The sequence below is a fragment of the Hypanus sabinus genome, chromosome 27 (assembly GCF_030144855.1).
Source record: "Hypanus sabinus isolate sHypSab1 chromosome 27, sHypSab1.hap1, whole genome shotgun sequence".
NCBI classification, from domain to species: Eukaryota; Metazoa; Chordata; class Chondrichthyes; order Myliobatiformes; family Dasyatidae; genus Hypanus; species Hypanus sabinus.
The window spans coordinates 14,053,982-14,070,796 of NC_082732.1; the positions used below are offsets into that span (position 1 = coordinate 14,053,982).

Below are 16,815 nucleotides of genomic sequence, written 5' to 3' on the forward strand. Positions count from 1 at the left end.
AAATCCTTCCTGTAATGACATTTTTCTGATTGAAGGATCAGTCATCCATGAGAATTTAATTTGGTTGTTGGGCAGTTCTGTTTGGTACAGTCATTGAAGCAGATTTAACTAGAATTCAAATTACACAATTGCAAAGTGCCTGATGTTTATGTGTATCTGCAGGTAAATACATTAATTTGTGTTCAGATACTATCATCTCAAAATCTTACAGCAGCTAATTCATAAACATTTCAATAAAATAAATTTTCTGCTTTGGCAGCTCCAAAATTTAAAACAAGTGGGGTGTATGATAGTGTAGAGGTTAGTGCATCACTTTACAGTGACAGTGTCCAGGGTCAAATTCCCACTACTGTCTATAAGGCACTTGCACGTTCTCCCCATAACCATGTGGGTTTCCTCTGAATGTTCCAGTTTCCTACCAGATTCCAAAGAATTTTGGGTTAGTAGGTTAATTGGTCACATAGGTGTAATTGGGTGGCATGGGATCCATGTGCTGTATCTCTAAATTAAGATTAAAATTAAATAAACTTTTCTATAAATATTTATAGCTGACAGTTATTTTTTCACACATATCCTCAAGTTATTTAATGCATCTATAAAAACGTAGAAAACCTACAGCACAATACAGGCCCTTCGGCCCACAAAGTTGTGCCGAACATGTCCCTACCTTAGAAATTACTAGGCTTATCCATAGCCCTCTATTTTTCTGAGCTCCACATACCTATCCAAAAGTCTCTTAAAAGACCCTATCATCCACCACTGTTGCCGGCAGCCCATTCCATGCACTCACCACTCTCTAAAGTAAAAAAACTTACCCCTGTTATCTCCTCCGTACCTACACCCTAGCACCTTAAACCTGTGTCCTCTTGTGGCAACCATTTCAGCCCTGGGAAAAAGCCTCTGGCTATCCACATGATCAATGCCTCTCATCATCTTATACACCTCTATCAGGTCACCTCTCATTCTCCGTCACTCCAAGGAGAAAAGACCGAGTTCACTTAAACTATTCTCATAAGGCGTACTCCCCAATCCAGGCAACATCCTTGTAAATCTCCTCTGCACCCTTTCTATGGCTTCCACATTCTTCCTGTAGTGAGGCAACCAGAACTGAGCACAGTACTCCAAGTGGGGTCTGACCAGGGTCTTATATAACTGCAACATTACCTCTCGGCTCCTAAATTCAATTCCATGATTGATGAAGGCCAATACACCGTACGCCTTCTTAACTATAGAGTCAACCTGTGCAGCTGCTTTGAGCATCCTATGGACTTGGATCCCAAGATCCCTCTGATCCTCCACACTGCCAAGAGTCTTACCATTAATACTATATTCCACCATCATGTTTGACCTACCAAAATGAGCCACTTCACACAAATGGAAGTGAAAAGTATACAGTTAATGGAAGGATCCTTAACAGCTAATATATGAGGGTTACAAGATCCCTCATGGTAAGTTTATCATGAAGAATAAGATGCATGAAATTCACAGTGAATTGTAGCTTGGATTCAGAATTGGTTTGCCCATAAAAGAAAGAGAATAATGGTGAAATGATGTTATTCCAGATGGAGGTCTGTGATCAGTGGTGTTCCACAAACATCACTGCTGAGACCTCTATTGATTGACACCACCGTCATCAGACACATCCAGAACAGTGATGAGTCTGCGCATATCGACAGCAGGTGGACCAACTGGCACTCTGGTGCAGTCGGAACAATCTGGAGCTGAACACGCTCAAGACAAAGGAGATGATAGTGGATTTCAGGAGACATCCCCCCGTTATGTCCCCCCTCACAGTCCTCGGCAGCCCTGTGTTCACCGTGGAGAACTTCAGGTTCCTGGGAACCACCATCTCTCAGGATCTGAAGTGGGAGCAGAACATCAGCTCCATCCTGAAGAAGGCCCAGCAGTGGATGCACTTCCTGTGGCTCTTGAGGAAATATGGTCTGCCTCAGGAATTGCTGCTGCAGTTCTACACTGCAGTCATTGAGTCTGTCCTGTGCACCTCCATCACTGTGTGGTTTGGAGCCGCCACCAAGCAGGATAGAACCAGACTACAGCGCACAGTGAGGACAGCCGAGCGCATCATTGGAGCCTCCCTGCCCTCTATTGTGGACCTGTACTCTTCCAGGTTGAAGAAGAGGGCGGGGAACATCATAAAGGACTCCTCCCATCCTGCGCACGGACTGTTTGAACTGCTTCCGTCTGGTAGGCGCTTCAGATCCCTCCAGACTAAGACTAATAGGCACTGGAGAAGTTTTTTCCCTACTGCGGTTACTTTGCTGAACAGTTAACTGCCGGTTAACTGTCGGCTAACTATTACTTGGATTGCAGTACCTGTATGTATAATCTATATTTTAATTTATATTTATCATTATTATTGTTATGAGCAGAGAGACAACATCTGCTGGAAGTAAATTCCTTGTATGTGCATAAGTACCTGGCGATTAAAGTCTGATTCTGATATAAATAACTTGCACAAAAATGTAAATGGATGGGTTATTGAGTTTGCAGAAGGCACAACAATTGTGGAGTTGTGGACAATGATGAATGTTACTGAAGGATACAACAAGGTACAGACCAGATAGGTGGAGAAATAGCAGATAGAGTTTAATACAGGCAAATGCAAGGTGTTACACTGTGGGAGATCAAATGGAAGTAAAAAATATACGGTAAATAGAAGGATCCTTAACAGCTAATATGCAGAGGGCTACTGTGGTCCAAGTCCATACCTCATTGAATGTAGCAACGCAGGCAGATGAATGATAAAGATGGCATATGGTGTGCTTGCTTTTGTCAATTGGGGCATAGTGCATGAGTCAGGAAGTCACTTTGCAGTTGTATAACAACTTTGGTTAAGCCACACTTCAATATTGTGTGCATTTCTAGTTGTCTATTACAGGAAAGATGTGAACTCTTTAAAGAGGATGCTGCTTGGATTAAATGGTATTAGCTAGAAGGAGAGGTTGGACAAATTTGAAGTGCTTACTTCGGAGCATCAGAAGCTGCGGGGAGACCCTATAAAAGTTTATAAAATTATGAGGGGTATAGATAGGGTAAATAGATCTTTTATCCCCAGAGTAGAAATGTTGAATACTGGAGGGCATAGATTTGAGGTAAGAGGGGAAGATTTTTGACACTACAACAGTTTGTAGTGTAAGCAGATATGATAGAGCATTAAGAGGTTTTTAGATAGACACATGAATAAGCAGGAATTGTGGAATATGGATTAGACACAGGTACAAGGGATTAGTTGAATTTGGCATAATGCTCAGCACAGAGAATACAGGAACAGACTGAAGAGCCTGTTCCTGTACTGTACTGTTTTATGTTCTATTCTTTAAAATTTGTATTTCATGCTAGCAGAGAGAACTGAATTTCATCAGCCACACTAGGATAGACTCAAAGCTCACTGAAGGACACTTCAGCTCACTGCTTTTCTTTATTTATTCATTCACTCTGACGTAAAATGCCCAAAATGTTGGAGGCAGCCAACAATCACTTTGCTGGGTCTGGGACACACCCAGCCCCAGTCAAAGGATATATGAAACCCACCTAGTGGGCAGTAATGCATCTAAGGTTTTTCTATTATTCTTATTGGCACTTATGGAAGAACACAATTGTTCAACACAGAGTAGCTCATTGATTACTGGAGAAAACTAGAATTTGATTCCCTCCGTTCAGGTTACTTCTCATCTTGAACTATTCATGACTCAGAATGTGCCCTACCTCCAGACTTCTTTCAATGCTTCACAATAACTAGTCCTTGGATGTCAAGTATTTCAGGTGGAAAAGAAAAATTAAATTACAGCACTAAGACAATTTTGCTTTCACTTGCTCAACAGAAGTAGAGATAAGGATGCCTCCAGGTTACATTCCCTTAACAGTTTTTGGCAGAAAGAAAATGGAGAAGACAAAATAGCAAGGTGTTCCTTGTGAGCCGATATGCTCAATTTGGCAAACCATAAATGGACATACAAAAAGGTTAAGTTAGATATATCTTCAAAAAAGAATGTTCCCAATAACAGTGGGATCAGTCTGGAGCCTTCAATTGGTGGCCCAGTGCTGCTGATGGTAGAACTGCTGCCTCATAGTGCCAGACAGCCAGGTTCAATCTTGACCTCCTGACCTCAATACTATTGGTGTGAAGTTCATGTTTTTCCTGTGACTCCATCAGTTTCACCCCACATCCAAAAGAAGTACGAGTTGACAGGTTAACTGCCTCTATATTTGCCCTCTACTGTGTTGGTAGGTGGTAGAATCTGGGGAAATTTACAGTTGAAGAAAATGTGGGAAGAATATAATTGGACTAGTAGAAGTGGTTAGTTACTAGTAACTGTGAATTCAGAGGGCCAAGGTGCCTATTTAAAGTCATAGAGAACTTCCGCACAGAAGCCGGCCCTTTGGCCCATCTAGTCTGTGCCAATTTGTTTTGTAAGTAGTCCCATCTATACACACCTGGACAACAGCTCTCCATACCCCTCTCATCCTTGCAGCTGTCCAAGCTTCTCTTAAATGCTGAAATTGCACCCACATCCACCACATCAGCTGGGAACTCATTCTGCATTCTCAGCATCCCCCTCAAGGTACCTTAAATAATTTACCTTTCACCCTAAATCGATGACCTCTAGTTCTAATCTCAGCCACCCTCAAGGGAAAGAACTTGTATGTATTTACTCTATTCTTACCTGTTATAATTTTGTATATCTCTTTAAGATATCCTCTTAATCTCCTACGCACTGGAGGATAAAGTCTGAAACCACTTAACGTTGCCCTATACTCAGGTCCTCAAGTCTTGGCAAAATCATTGTAAATCTTCTCTGCACCCTTTCAAGCTTATGGATATCTTTCCTCTAGGTGGGTGTCCAGAACTGTACTCAGTACTCCAAATTCTGCCTCACCAATATCATGTACAACTGTAACATAACATCCTAACTCCTGTATTCAATGCTCTGATTTATGAGGTCAATGAGCCAAAAGCTGTCTTTATAATGCTATCTACCTGTGACACCACTTTTAAGGTATTTCCAGATCTCTGTTGTACCACACTCCTCAATGCCCTACTTCTCACTGTGCAAGTCCTACCTTAGTTTGTCCTCTCAAAGTGCAGCACCTCACACCTATCTACATTAAATTCCATCTGCTATTTTTACCCTATTTTTAAAGATTATCCAGATCAGGGTGCAGGCTTTGTAAGCCTTCTTCACTGTCCACTATGCCCCCAATCTTGGTGTCATCTGAAAATTTGCTGTTAATCACATCATCATCTAAAAATTAATATGGATGACAAACAACAACGGACCCAGCATCAATCCCTGCAGTCAGAGATCATCACACTATCACACTACAGAAGTTGGTGGGTAAGCTGTCCTTGTTGGGTCTCAACATCTCTCTGTAACTGGATCCCAGATTTCTCGACAGAAAGATCATAGTCAGCCAGTGTTGGCAGAAACATCTCTAGCTCCATCGTGCTGACCACCAACGCTCCCCAGTGGTGTGCGCTCAGTCCACTCAGTACATTGTTAAATTCAGTTCAAACCAAATCATGTTCAGTGATGACACAACAGTAATTATCCTCATCAACACAATGATGAAATGGCATACAGTGAGGAGGTAAAGCAGTTGGTAGAATGTTACAAGCACAACAGCTTCTGTAACATCTGTCTCAACATGGACAAGACCAAAGAGATGATAGTGGATTTTAAGAAGGAGCATGTTAACCATTCCTCACATGGCTCCTCTGTGGAAAGATTAGGAGCACCAAGTTTCTGGGAGTGCACATAATGGTTGATTTCACCTGGTTCTTCAGCATCAACTATTTGGTCTAGAAAGCACAGCAACATCTCCACTTCCTAAGGACACTGAGGCAAATGAGGCTCTTTCCCCCCACCCCACCCCATTGTAATCAATTTTGACTGGAGCACCATTGAGAGTGCCCTGCCCACCTGCATTACCAACTGGTAGAGAAATCACAAGACATCTGACCAAAAGTCCCTACAAGGGGTTGCGAGGATGGTTGAGAGGATCATCAGGGCCTCTCTTCCACCCATTAGAGATATTTAACAGGAACACCATGTTCACAGTGTTGTTAGCATTATCAATGATTCCTCCCATCTGTCCAACAACCTCTTTGACCCACTACCACTAGGCAAGTGGTACCGTAGCATTAGGACAAGAACTGTTAAAAAGGGAAACAGCTTCTTCCTCCAGGCCTTAAGACTACTGAACACTGCAACCAATAACATAATACTGTTTACTTTTAATTTGCATTGCATATGCACATTATTTGTTAATTTATTTGTGGTAATATTACTTTATGTGTGTGAGTCATATGTACACAGAGGAAAGTTGCCTCATTTGGTGGTATACATATGTATGGATGAGTGACAATAAACTTGAACTTGAACCACATAATACCACTCTCTGGTTTCTGCCGCTAAGCCAATCCTGAAGCCAATTTATTATTTCATCCTGAATTCCAAGTTGATTTCACCTTCTCGACTAGCCTCCCATGTGGGACTTTGTCAAAGGCCTTCCAAAAGTACATGTAGGCAACATCCATTGCCTTTCCTTCATCAATCCTCCTATAAACTTCTCAAAAAACTCTATAAGATTGATTAGATATGACCTGCAACACACAAAGCCAAACTGACTATCCTCAATCAGGCTCCGTCTATTCAAATGTGTATATATCCTGTCTCTTAGAAACTTTCTAATAATTAACCTGCGCCTTGCATGAGGCTCACCAGCTTATAATTTCTGAATTTATTCTTAGAGCCTTTCTTAAGCAACAGAACAAGAATTGCTGTCTTTCAGTCCTCTGGCATCTCACCAGTGGCTAAAGAAGTTTTAAATACCAGGGCTCTTGCAATTGTTACACAAGCCTCCCACCAGGTCTTAGATGACCTTGACAGGCTCTACGAAATTATCAACATTAACTTCCCTGAAGATAGCAAACACCTCTTCTGTAATCTGAATATAGACCATGACCTCACTCCTCTTATGCCTCAGTTCTATAGACCCTGAGTCTGCCTCACAAGTAAAACATTTATTTAAGATCTCCCTATACATTTTCCTGTTATTAAAGACTATGAGGAGATAATATAACTTTTCCAAGTAGGTTAGTGTGTATGGGAATGTGAATTGTGAGGAAGACAGTAATAGATATGAATGAATTGACTTTATTTCTTACATCCTTCACATACATGAGGAGTAAAAATCTTTATGTTACATCTGTCTAAATGTGCAATGTGCAATCATAGTAATTTATAATAAATAGAGTCAATGTAATATAGAGTACACTCAAATTAGTGTGAGTTAATCAGTCTGATGGCCTGGTGGAAGAAACTGTCCCAGAGCCGGTCCTGGCTTTTATGCCGCGGTACCATTTCCCAGATGGTAGCAGCTGGAATAGATTGTGGTTGGGGTGACTCGTCTCCATTCCTCCTGTCGTCCACAATCAGCTTCTTTGTTTTTGCGATGTTGGGGGAAAGGTTGTTCTCTTGACACCACGATGTCAGGGTGATGACTTCTTTGTAGGCTGCCTCGTTATTATTTGAGATTAAGCCAATCAGTGTAATGTCATCAGCAAATTTAATTAGCAGATTAGAGCTGTGGGTGGCGACACAGTCATGGGTATACAGGGAGTAAGGGCGGAGACTCAGTATACAGCCCTGAAGGGCTGCTGTATGGAGAGTCAGAGGGTTGGAGGTGAGGGAGCCCACTCTTACCCCCTGCTGGCAATCTGACTGAAGTCCAGGATCCAGCTGCACAAGGCAGGTTCAAGGCTGAGGTCTGAGCTTCTTGTATATTGTATGTTATGCAAGTGACGAGAATGTGAGGGAATAGGAAGAAATGTAAGATTATGCAGTCTAAAAACTACAATCGTCTTTTAAACATATTAGAATACTTTTAAAACTATTTATGTTGGTGTACAGAATGAATCAGGGTTTTATTGCTCATAAGCTACAGAAACTAAAGTTGCAGGTAGCGTAAGCAACTTGGAAAGAAGCTTTACTGGGAGGGGATTGGAGTACGAGAACAGAGTAACACCAGCCATACTAAATAAATGGGATCCTTGAAGAAACAGTTAACATTGTAACTCAACAATCTTACATTGGAGTTTTTGTTAGAAGATACACAGCCTTAATTGAATTGAATTGACTTTACTTCCTCTATTCTTCACATACAAGAGGAGTAAAAATCTTTATGTTACGTCTCTGTCTAAATGTGCAATGTGCAATTTATAGTAATTTGTAATAAATAGTATGTATGACAGGACAGTCAATATAGCATAGAAATACAATTGTATCGGTGTGAAGAAGCTGTTCCAAAGCCTGGTGGTCCTGGCTTTAATGCTGTGGTACCGATTCCCAGATGGTAGCATCTGGAACAGTTAGTGGTGGCGGTAACTCAGGTCCCCAATGATCCTTCAGGCCTTTTTTTACGCACCTGTCTCTGTAAATGTTCCGAATAGTGGGAAGCTCACGTCTACAGATGTGCTGAGCTGCCTGCACCACTCTCTGCAAAGTCCTGCGTTTGAGGGAATTACAGTTCCCATACCAGGCAGTGATACCGCAAGTCAGGATGCTCTCAATTGTGCCTCTGTAGAAAATCTTTAGGATTTGGAAACTCATGCCAAACTTCTTCAACCGTCTGGGGTGAAAGAAGCGCTGTTTTTTTCACCACGCAGCAATATGTACAGACCACATGAGATCCTCGCTGATTTTTATGCCAAGGAACTTAAAGCTGTTCACCCTCTTAACCCCAGATCCATTGATGTCAATAAGGGCTAGCTTGTCTCCATTCCTCCTGTAGTCCACAACCAGCTCCTTTATTTTTGCAACATCGAGGGAGAGGTTGTTCTCTTGACACCATTGTGTCAGGGTGATCACTTCTTTGTAGGCTGCCTTGTTATTATTTGAGATAAGGACAATCAATGTAGTATTGTCAGCAAATATAATTAGCAGATTGGAGCTGTGGGTGGCGACACAGTCATGGAGAGGGACAGCCCTTAAATGCTAATCCTGTTATTTCCTCCCCTGAGAGGAGTAAAAGTGATAGGATTTAACCTAATACAGTTGTGTGATCTTTGAACGTATAATTTTTAGTTTTGGGTTACTTATTTACTTTTTGTCTCTAAACTCTATCACAAAACCAGATTGGCAATAATGTCAGACTGTGAGCTTACTCACCAACATTTCCAAGGCGCAGATGTAGTTTTCCTTTTGTTACTGTTGTCACTCCGTAAGGCTTAACAGCACCGTGGTTTGTAAAATCAGACAGGGACATTGGTACATCTGGGGCATAGTCTGTACTTACGACATCCAGCTCATGAGACACCTGGACTGCAGCGAGACCATGACGTAGCAAATACTGCAACAATAAGATGTCATCATTACCCTAATATATCCAACTATATAGGAGCTTACCAACAGAACTCTCAGTTATTAGAAGCACATTTCAATCTGGCACATATGTACAAATCAGATGATATAGCCTTTACTAAACCAATTAGACAGAAGTATTCATAATATGTTTAGATACACTCATATTATGTACCTTCTGCTGTTTCAGCCCATTACTGTTGCGACACATGGTTATTTGAGTTACTGTTATCCTTCTTGTCAGCTTGAACCAGTCTGGCCATTCTCCTCTGACCTCTCTCATTAACAAGGTGTTTCTGCCCATAGAAATGTCATTCACTGGATGCTACTTTTTTTGTTTCTTGGACCATTCTCTGTAAAGTCTAGAGACTGTTGTGCATGAACATCCCAGGAGATCAGCAGTTTCTCAGATACTCCAACCACCCCGTCTGGCATCAACAATCGTTCCTCAGTCAGAGACACTTAGTTCACTTTTTTCCCCAATTCTGATGATCAGTATGAACAACTGAAGCTCTTGACCATGTCTGCTTGCTTTTGTGCATTGAGTCAGTGGTACATTAGGCATCTGCACTAATGAACAGATGTATAGAAATCTAATAAAAAGCCGCCAGTCTGAACCAGAAAGTGAAAGTTAGAACAGCAATTCAAACCACAAGGAGGTTTCAATAAGTCAAAAATAAAATACTGTTGGCTTCAATATATCTGTATTAATGTTTAGCAAAACCCTGTGCCCAGTCATTAGGCTTTCATTCCCAATTCTTCTTATTAGTCTGAAGCACTTTTTTCAACTGTCCCCAAACTCCAGCTTCAATCTCACCTTTCTTTCTTTTAACCCAGAACATACAACAATTTTATTTTTGCAGCACCTTAATGTGAAAACAAAATAATATCATGTAAAGAGATATTAGGGTGTGCCCTAACCAGGATGAAGAGGTGCAGAGGTAAAGAGATTTAAAGCTGATCTTCCAAAGTTTGGAAGTTTAGCAGCTGAAGGCACTGCTACTAATGGTGCAGCAATTAAATCTGGGAATGAGTTAAGTGCTGATATAGGACTGGAGGAAATAACAGACATTGATTTAAAATAACATCAAACTTTGAAAGGAAGAGTGAGACAGTATTACAGCTAATAGACCTCCTGTCTCACAGTCCTTCTGATTAGGGATCAATTCGAGCCTTCAATGCTGTCAGTGTGGAATTTCTATGTCTCCCTGTGACCTCAGTAGCATTTGTTTCCTGCCACATCCAACAGAAGTGTGTGCTGGTACATTTTAAGTCAATTAACCTGAGTATGTAAGGTGAGTGGTATAATCTGATGGGATGAAAAACAAAATGGATTGGAATAAATAGGTAATTGATGATTGCTACAAACTCAGTGGGCTGATTTTCACGCTATCTGTCTCTATGACAAGGATGAAATCTTTACAAATAAGGTGTTATTTAACCAGAACTATTGGTGCTATTTGCAAGAACATCAGGATAAGTGAACAGGATAATACAATTCTGAACATGGACAGCCAGGTTTTGGATGGCTTTTAATTTGCAGACAGTAGAGTGAGGCAGCAAAAACACAGATAAGCATTTCTGCTGTAGATTGGCTGAGGTGAACAGAGCAGGGTGAGGTATCAGGGTGAAAATGAATAAACACAGCAAAAAGTAATTTTACTAAAGCTTATTGTTGGTTAGATTATTCTGAATTTTGTTATATCAGAGCTGAACCTCCTTCCAGATTTATATTCTCTCTCTGTCCCAAATTGTCATAGTCAGACCTTAGCCCATTCAAAGGCCCTCCTCCATTTCTCTGACAAGTTCAGTGGATATTTAATTAATAGGTGATACAAACTCAAACACTTCCTTGGTTTCAACACTGAGCCCCTGAATGGCGATAAAGAAGCCTCAAGATTCACAGAGCAGCTCAGGTGTTGGTTTCAGGATTTCAGTTTTATACGTGCAGTATTAGAGGTGGCTAACTGATTTTCCCTTCATTTTTTTGTACTGTTGATAAATTTGCTATTATTTTTAAGCACAATATCCAGACTAATATTAAGTTCAAGAACACAGAACAACAGTACAACACAGGAACAAGCTCTTTGGTTCAGAGTGTTGTACCAAACTAGTTATTCATTTTGACCCTGGAAATAAAGATAATGTCTATCTATGCCTCTAATAATCTTATAAACTTCTATCAGATCTTCAAATGAATTCCTTGCATGAATTCTAATGCATTTATCCCACAAATGAATAAAAATAATAGAATGGTCCTATCAAAGTTTTAGTTGACATCATTTGGTATTTTTTTAATTTGCATGTTCATTGTTTTGTTCTCTAGAGGTGCTGCCTCACCTGTTGAGAGTTCACAGCATTTTCTGTTTTATTTCACATTTCTAATAGCTACTTTTTAATCTCCATTTTAATAATTTCTTAATTACACAAGCTTTGAAAAAGAAAGAAAGACTTGCATTCCTTTGCCACCAATCTCACCTCAGGACACCTCACAGTGTGTTGTGGTCAATAAACTCAAACGCTTACAGAAAGTGATCATATCCTGATCATTATTCTTTGTGGTGGCGTTGACTATTTGGGGACATGACAGAACCTACATGGAACATAGAACAGTTAAATATAGGAACAGGTCTTTGCCTACCAAGGTAAATTGGTTTATCATTATCACATGTACTGTGGTACAGTGAAAAACTTAAGCTGCAAAGAATTCAAAAGCCTTTGATCTAATTAAATACAAGAAATGCAAGAGGTTGGACAAATATGCATCGTTTTCTCTGGAGTGTCAGTAACTAAGACAAGACTTGATAGATAGATAGATAGATAGATAGATAGATAGATAGATAGATAGATAGATAGGGCTAGATAGGGCAGGGCTGCATGGATTTTTTTTTCCCACAGAGTAGAAATGTTGATTATTAGAGAGCATAATTTTAAGGTGAGAGGGAAAGATTTTTTTAATATACAAAGTGGCAGGTGCCTGGAATGTGCTGTCACGGGAGGTGCTAAAAACAAATAAGATAATGACATTCAAGACAGACATGTGAGAAGGGAATAGTTTAATTTGGTACCATGGCATGGACATCAGGGCCGAATGGCCTGTTCCTATGCCGTACTATTCTATATTCTAAATGGAGTCATATTTCTGTGGACTAAAGTATACCCATCACATTCTAGCCACCTGGTCAGTAAAACAATAAAAGCTAATGAGTTGTTCTGGAAGCAGTAAAATTTGAAACTTATGGATTAATTGTCCAGTATGGCGAATTCCCAAAGTCTTATCTTGTGGCAGCCTCAGAAAATACTACTGCTAAGAATGAACCAAATTCCAAATTATTCAATTTTCAATAAAGTTGACAAAACCACAGAAAAGAAAATTCCCATGTATTTTTACCATATCCTGCCAGCCTAGTATCCAATAGGGCTATTCTTACATGTACTTCCTCCTGTTCCCTTTCTCACTTTCTACATGACCTCCTGCGTTTGAACTTGAGCTCACTCCGGTCCACTTCTTTCTGATATACTCTCTTTATTTTCACAGTCATCATATTCAAAATTAGACAGAAGCAGGTGCATTGAACTGGAATGAACTGTTCAAAAGTAGCTAAATCTATTACTATGAATGTAAAATAATTTTAGAATTCTCAGCAGAACTACAGCATGTTCCATTAACTTTGGCTATTTGCCTTTCTGAGGTGCTCTGGTGTGAAGAGTAAATGTAGTTTTGTATTTTTTGATGAATATTTTTACATAGTCCAATACTCAATTGGACATGCTTGTACAGCAGCATTGGCATCCTCCAGTGGTTCTGCTTTGTTCATCTTACCTTCAGGTCTACAGAAGCAGTGCCAATCAGAAGTAAGGATTCTGCATCCCAAACATCAATCTGCAATGTCTGCATTGCCAAGTACTGAATAAACCACAAATGTTCACCATCCCTCAGAAGACTTGGCTCCACCATAAACTTCATCTCCAAACCTGGAGTATCTACAGTACACAGAAATGGGAGGAAGAAAAATTCAAGCAGATATTATACCCATTAAATTCAGTGAAATAAAAGATAAAGACAGGAAATTGAATCACAATATGCATTTTAAAATGAACTTCAACATCCAACACTTTAAGTGACTCCAGAAATACAGACTTCCTCCAAAAATCTGAGGTGAAGACCACACCGCCCGACTGTCCAGAGTACTGTACAAATGCGACAGAAGTATTCCTGCGCAGGTCCAGCGAAAAGCTTTAAAAGCAGGAAATTTTTTGATGGGAATCATTGATTGGAATACCGTGCAGTCACAACAGAAAGTGAAGACCTTTAGAAAGCCAGTCTCTATAAAAGAGAGGAACTGCCTAGCGGAGTGGTCATCATGGGAGCGGTAGTCATCAGCGTAGTCTGAATCAGAGTAGTGAGGCTTTGACTTATCAAGTCTTCGACAAGAACGGTGGAGGCAAGGTAAGCGAGTAAGTTCATTCCTTATTTCTTATTTAACCCTTGAGAGAATAGGGAGTGTGCTTACAGAGATAGTGTTCTGTTCAGGATGTCAGATCAGGGATTTCCAGACTTCCAGCTTCCCCGATGGCCACATCTGTGCCAGGTGCATTGAGATACAGCTCCATAGAGACCATGTTAGGGAACTGGAGCTACAGTTCAATGACATTTGGCTTATAGGGAAAGTGAAACAGCAATAGACAAGAATCACAGGGAGATAGTCACCCAAAGGCTACAGGAGACAAATAAATGGGTAACTGTTAGGAGAGGGAAAGGAAAATGTCAGATGTAGAGAGAACCCCAATGGCTGTCCCCCTCAACAATAAGTATTTCATTTTGAGTATTGTTGGGAGGGATGACCTACCTACAGGAAGCAACAGCAGTCGTGCCTCTGGCACTGAGTCTGGCCCTGTGGCTCAGAAGGATAGGGAACTGAAGAGGATGGCAGCAGTAATAGGGGATGCTGTAGTTAGGGGGATAGACAGGCAATTCTGTGGATGCAAAAAGGAAACATGGATGGTAGATTGCCTCCCAGGTGCCGGGGTCTGTAATGTTTCTGAACACGTCCACAATATCCTGAAAAGTGAAAGTGAGCAGCCAGAAGTCATGATACATATTGGTAGCAACAACTGGGTAGAAAAAGGGAGGATGTCCTGAAAAAAAGAATACAGGGAGAAGTTGAGAAGTAGGACCTCAAGGGTAGTAATCTCTGTATTGCTGCCTGTGCCACACAAAAGTGAGGATAGGAATAGAATAAGGTGGCAGATAAATGTGTGCCTGAAGAATTCGAGCAGAGAGCAGGGATTCAAATTTCTGGGTAACTGTGACAGGTGGGACCTGTACGAAAGGGATGGGTTGCAATTGAATTCAAGGGAGACCAACATCCTTGAGGGCAAGTTTACTGGAGCTGTAGGGAGTGGTTTAAACCTATACAGTGGGGGATGGGAGCCAATATGAAAGAGCTGAAGATGAAGCAGCAGGTTTACAAGATCATGGGTGTAATGTGAATGTAAGGAAGAACAAGCCAATGACTGTGTACAAATTCAGACAGAGCAACAAGTTAAATTGTACCACAGAGGCAAAGTTCAAAAGGGCGAAGAATGCAGGAACGAACGTGCTGTATTTAAATGCGCGTAGCCTTCGGAATAGGGTGGACAAACTTGTGGCACAATTAGAGATTGGGCATCACTAGGTCATGGTTGAAGGAAGGCCATAGTTAGGAGTTTACCGTCAAATAATACACTTTGTATTGAAAGGACAGGCAAGAAGGCATAGGCAGTGGTGTTGCTCTGTTAGTAAGAAATGGAATTGCATCTTTAGAAAGAAGTGACATAGGGTCAGAGAATGTTGAATCTTTGTGGGTGGGGTTAAGAAATTGCAAAGGTGAAAAAACCATAATGGGAATCATAGTAGCTAGGATGTGGGGTTGAGATTGCAAAGGGCACTGGAAAAGATACGTAATAAGGGTAATGACACAATTAAAATGGGGGATATTATGCAAGGGGATTGTGAAAATTAGGTTGGTGTCAGATCGCAAGAGAGGGAATTTGTTGAGTGCCTACAAGATGGCCTTTTAGAACAGCTTATGTTTGAGCCTACTTGGGGAAAGGCTATGTTAGATTGGGTGTTGTGTAATAACCCAGATCTAATTAGGGAGCTTAACGTAAGGGAACCCTTAGGAGACAGTGATCATTACATCAGTGAATTCATATCACAATTTGAAAGGGCAAAGCATATATCAATATCGCAATGGAATAAAGGGAATTACAGAGGCATGAGAGGGGAGCTTGTCTAGGTGGATTGGAGGGGGATACTGGCAGGGATGATGGCTGAGCAGAAATGGCTGAGATTTCTGGAAATAGTTCACAAAGCGCAGGATAGATATGTCCCACAGAAGAAGTTGTTCTCAAATGGCAGGGGTAGGCAACTGTGGCTGACAAGGGAAGTTAAGGTCTGCATAAAAGCCAAGGAAGTGCATATAAGGTAGCAAAAGTGAGCGGCAAGTTGTATGATTGGGAAGATCTTAAAATCCATCAAAAGGCAACTAAAAAAGCTATAAAAAGGGAAAAGATGAAATATGAGGGCAAACTAGCCACTAATATAAAGCAGGGTACCAAAAGTTTTTCAGTTATATAAAGAGTAAAGGGGAAGTGAAAGCTTGGTCCACTAGAAAATGATGCAGGTGAGGTAGTAATGGGGGACAAAGAAATGGCAAATGAACTTAATGGAAGACAGTAGCAATGTGCCAGAGGTCTGTGAGTAACAGGGAGCAGAAGGGAGTGCCATTGCTATTACAAAGGAAAAAGTGCAAGGCAAACTCAAAGGTCTTAAGGTGGATAAGTCACCTGGACCAGATGGAATACATCCCAAGTCCTGAGAGAGGTTGCTGAAGACATAATAGATGCATTGGTCATGATCTTTCAAGAATCACTTGATTCTTGCATGGTCCTGGAGGACTGGAAGATTGCAAATGTCACTGCAATCTTTAAGAAGGGAGAAAGGCAAAAGAAAAGAAATTATAGGCCACTTAGCCTAACCCAAGTGTTTGGGGAAGTGTTGGAGTCTATTACTAAGGATGAGGTTTCAGGGTACTTGGAGACCAATGATAAAATAAGTCAAAGTCAACATAGTTTCTTGCCTGACAAATCTTTTAGAGTTCTTCGAGGAAGTAACAAGCAGGGTGGTTAAAGGAGAGACAGGGGATGTCATTTACTTGGATTTTCAGAAGGCATTGTTAAGGTGGCACACGAGGCTGCTTAACAAGATAAAACCCTATAGTGTTACATTAAAGATACTGACATGGATAGAGGAATGGCTGACAGGCAGGAGGCAGTGAGTGGGAATAAAAGGGGTCTTTTCTGGTTGGCTGCCAGTGACTAGTGGTATTCCTCCAGGGTCAGTATTGGGACTGCCACTTTTCACATAGTTTGTCAATGATTTGGATAA

At 40.9% G+C, this 16,815-nt stretch overlaps 1 protein-coding gene across 4 annotated transcripts in view; it reads right to left on the bottom strand.

Moving 5' to 3' along the window:
* The window catches only part of nphp4 (nephronophthisis 4), a 417,576-nt gene that overhangs the window by 64,064 nt on the left and 336,697 nt on the right, over positions 1–16,815 (bottom strand). For all 4 annotated transcript variants that reach the window (XM_059951738.1, XM_059951740.1, XM_059951739.1 and 1 more), the window contains 2 exons: positions 13,207–13,367; positions 9,192–9,372 (listed from right to left, as the gene is read on the bottom strand). In XM_059951738.1, the coding sequence (XP_059807721.1) occupies positions 9,192–9,372; positions 13,207–13,367 (342 nt within the window). The remainder of the gene's footprint in view (positions 1–9,191; positions 9,373–13,206; positions 13,368–16,815) is intronic.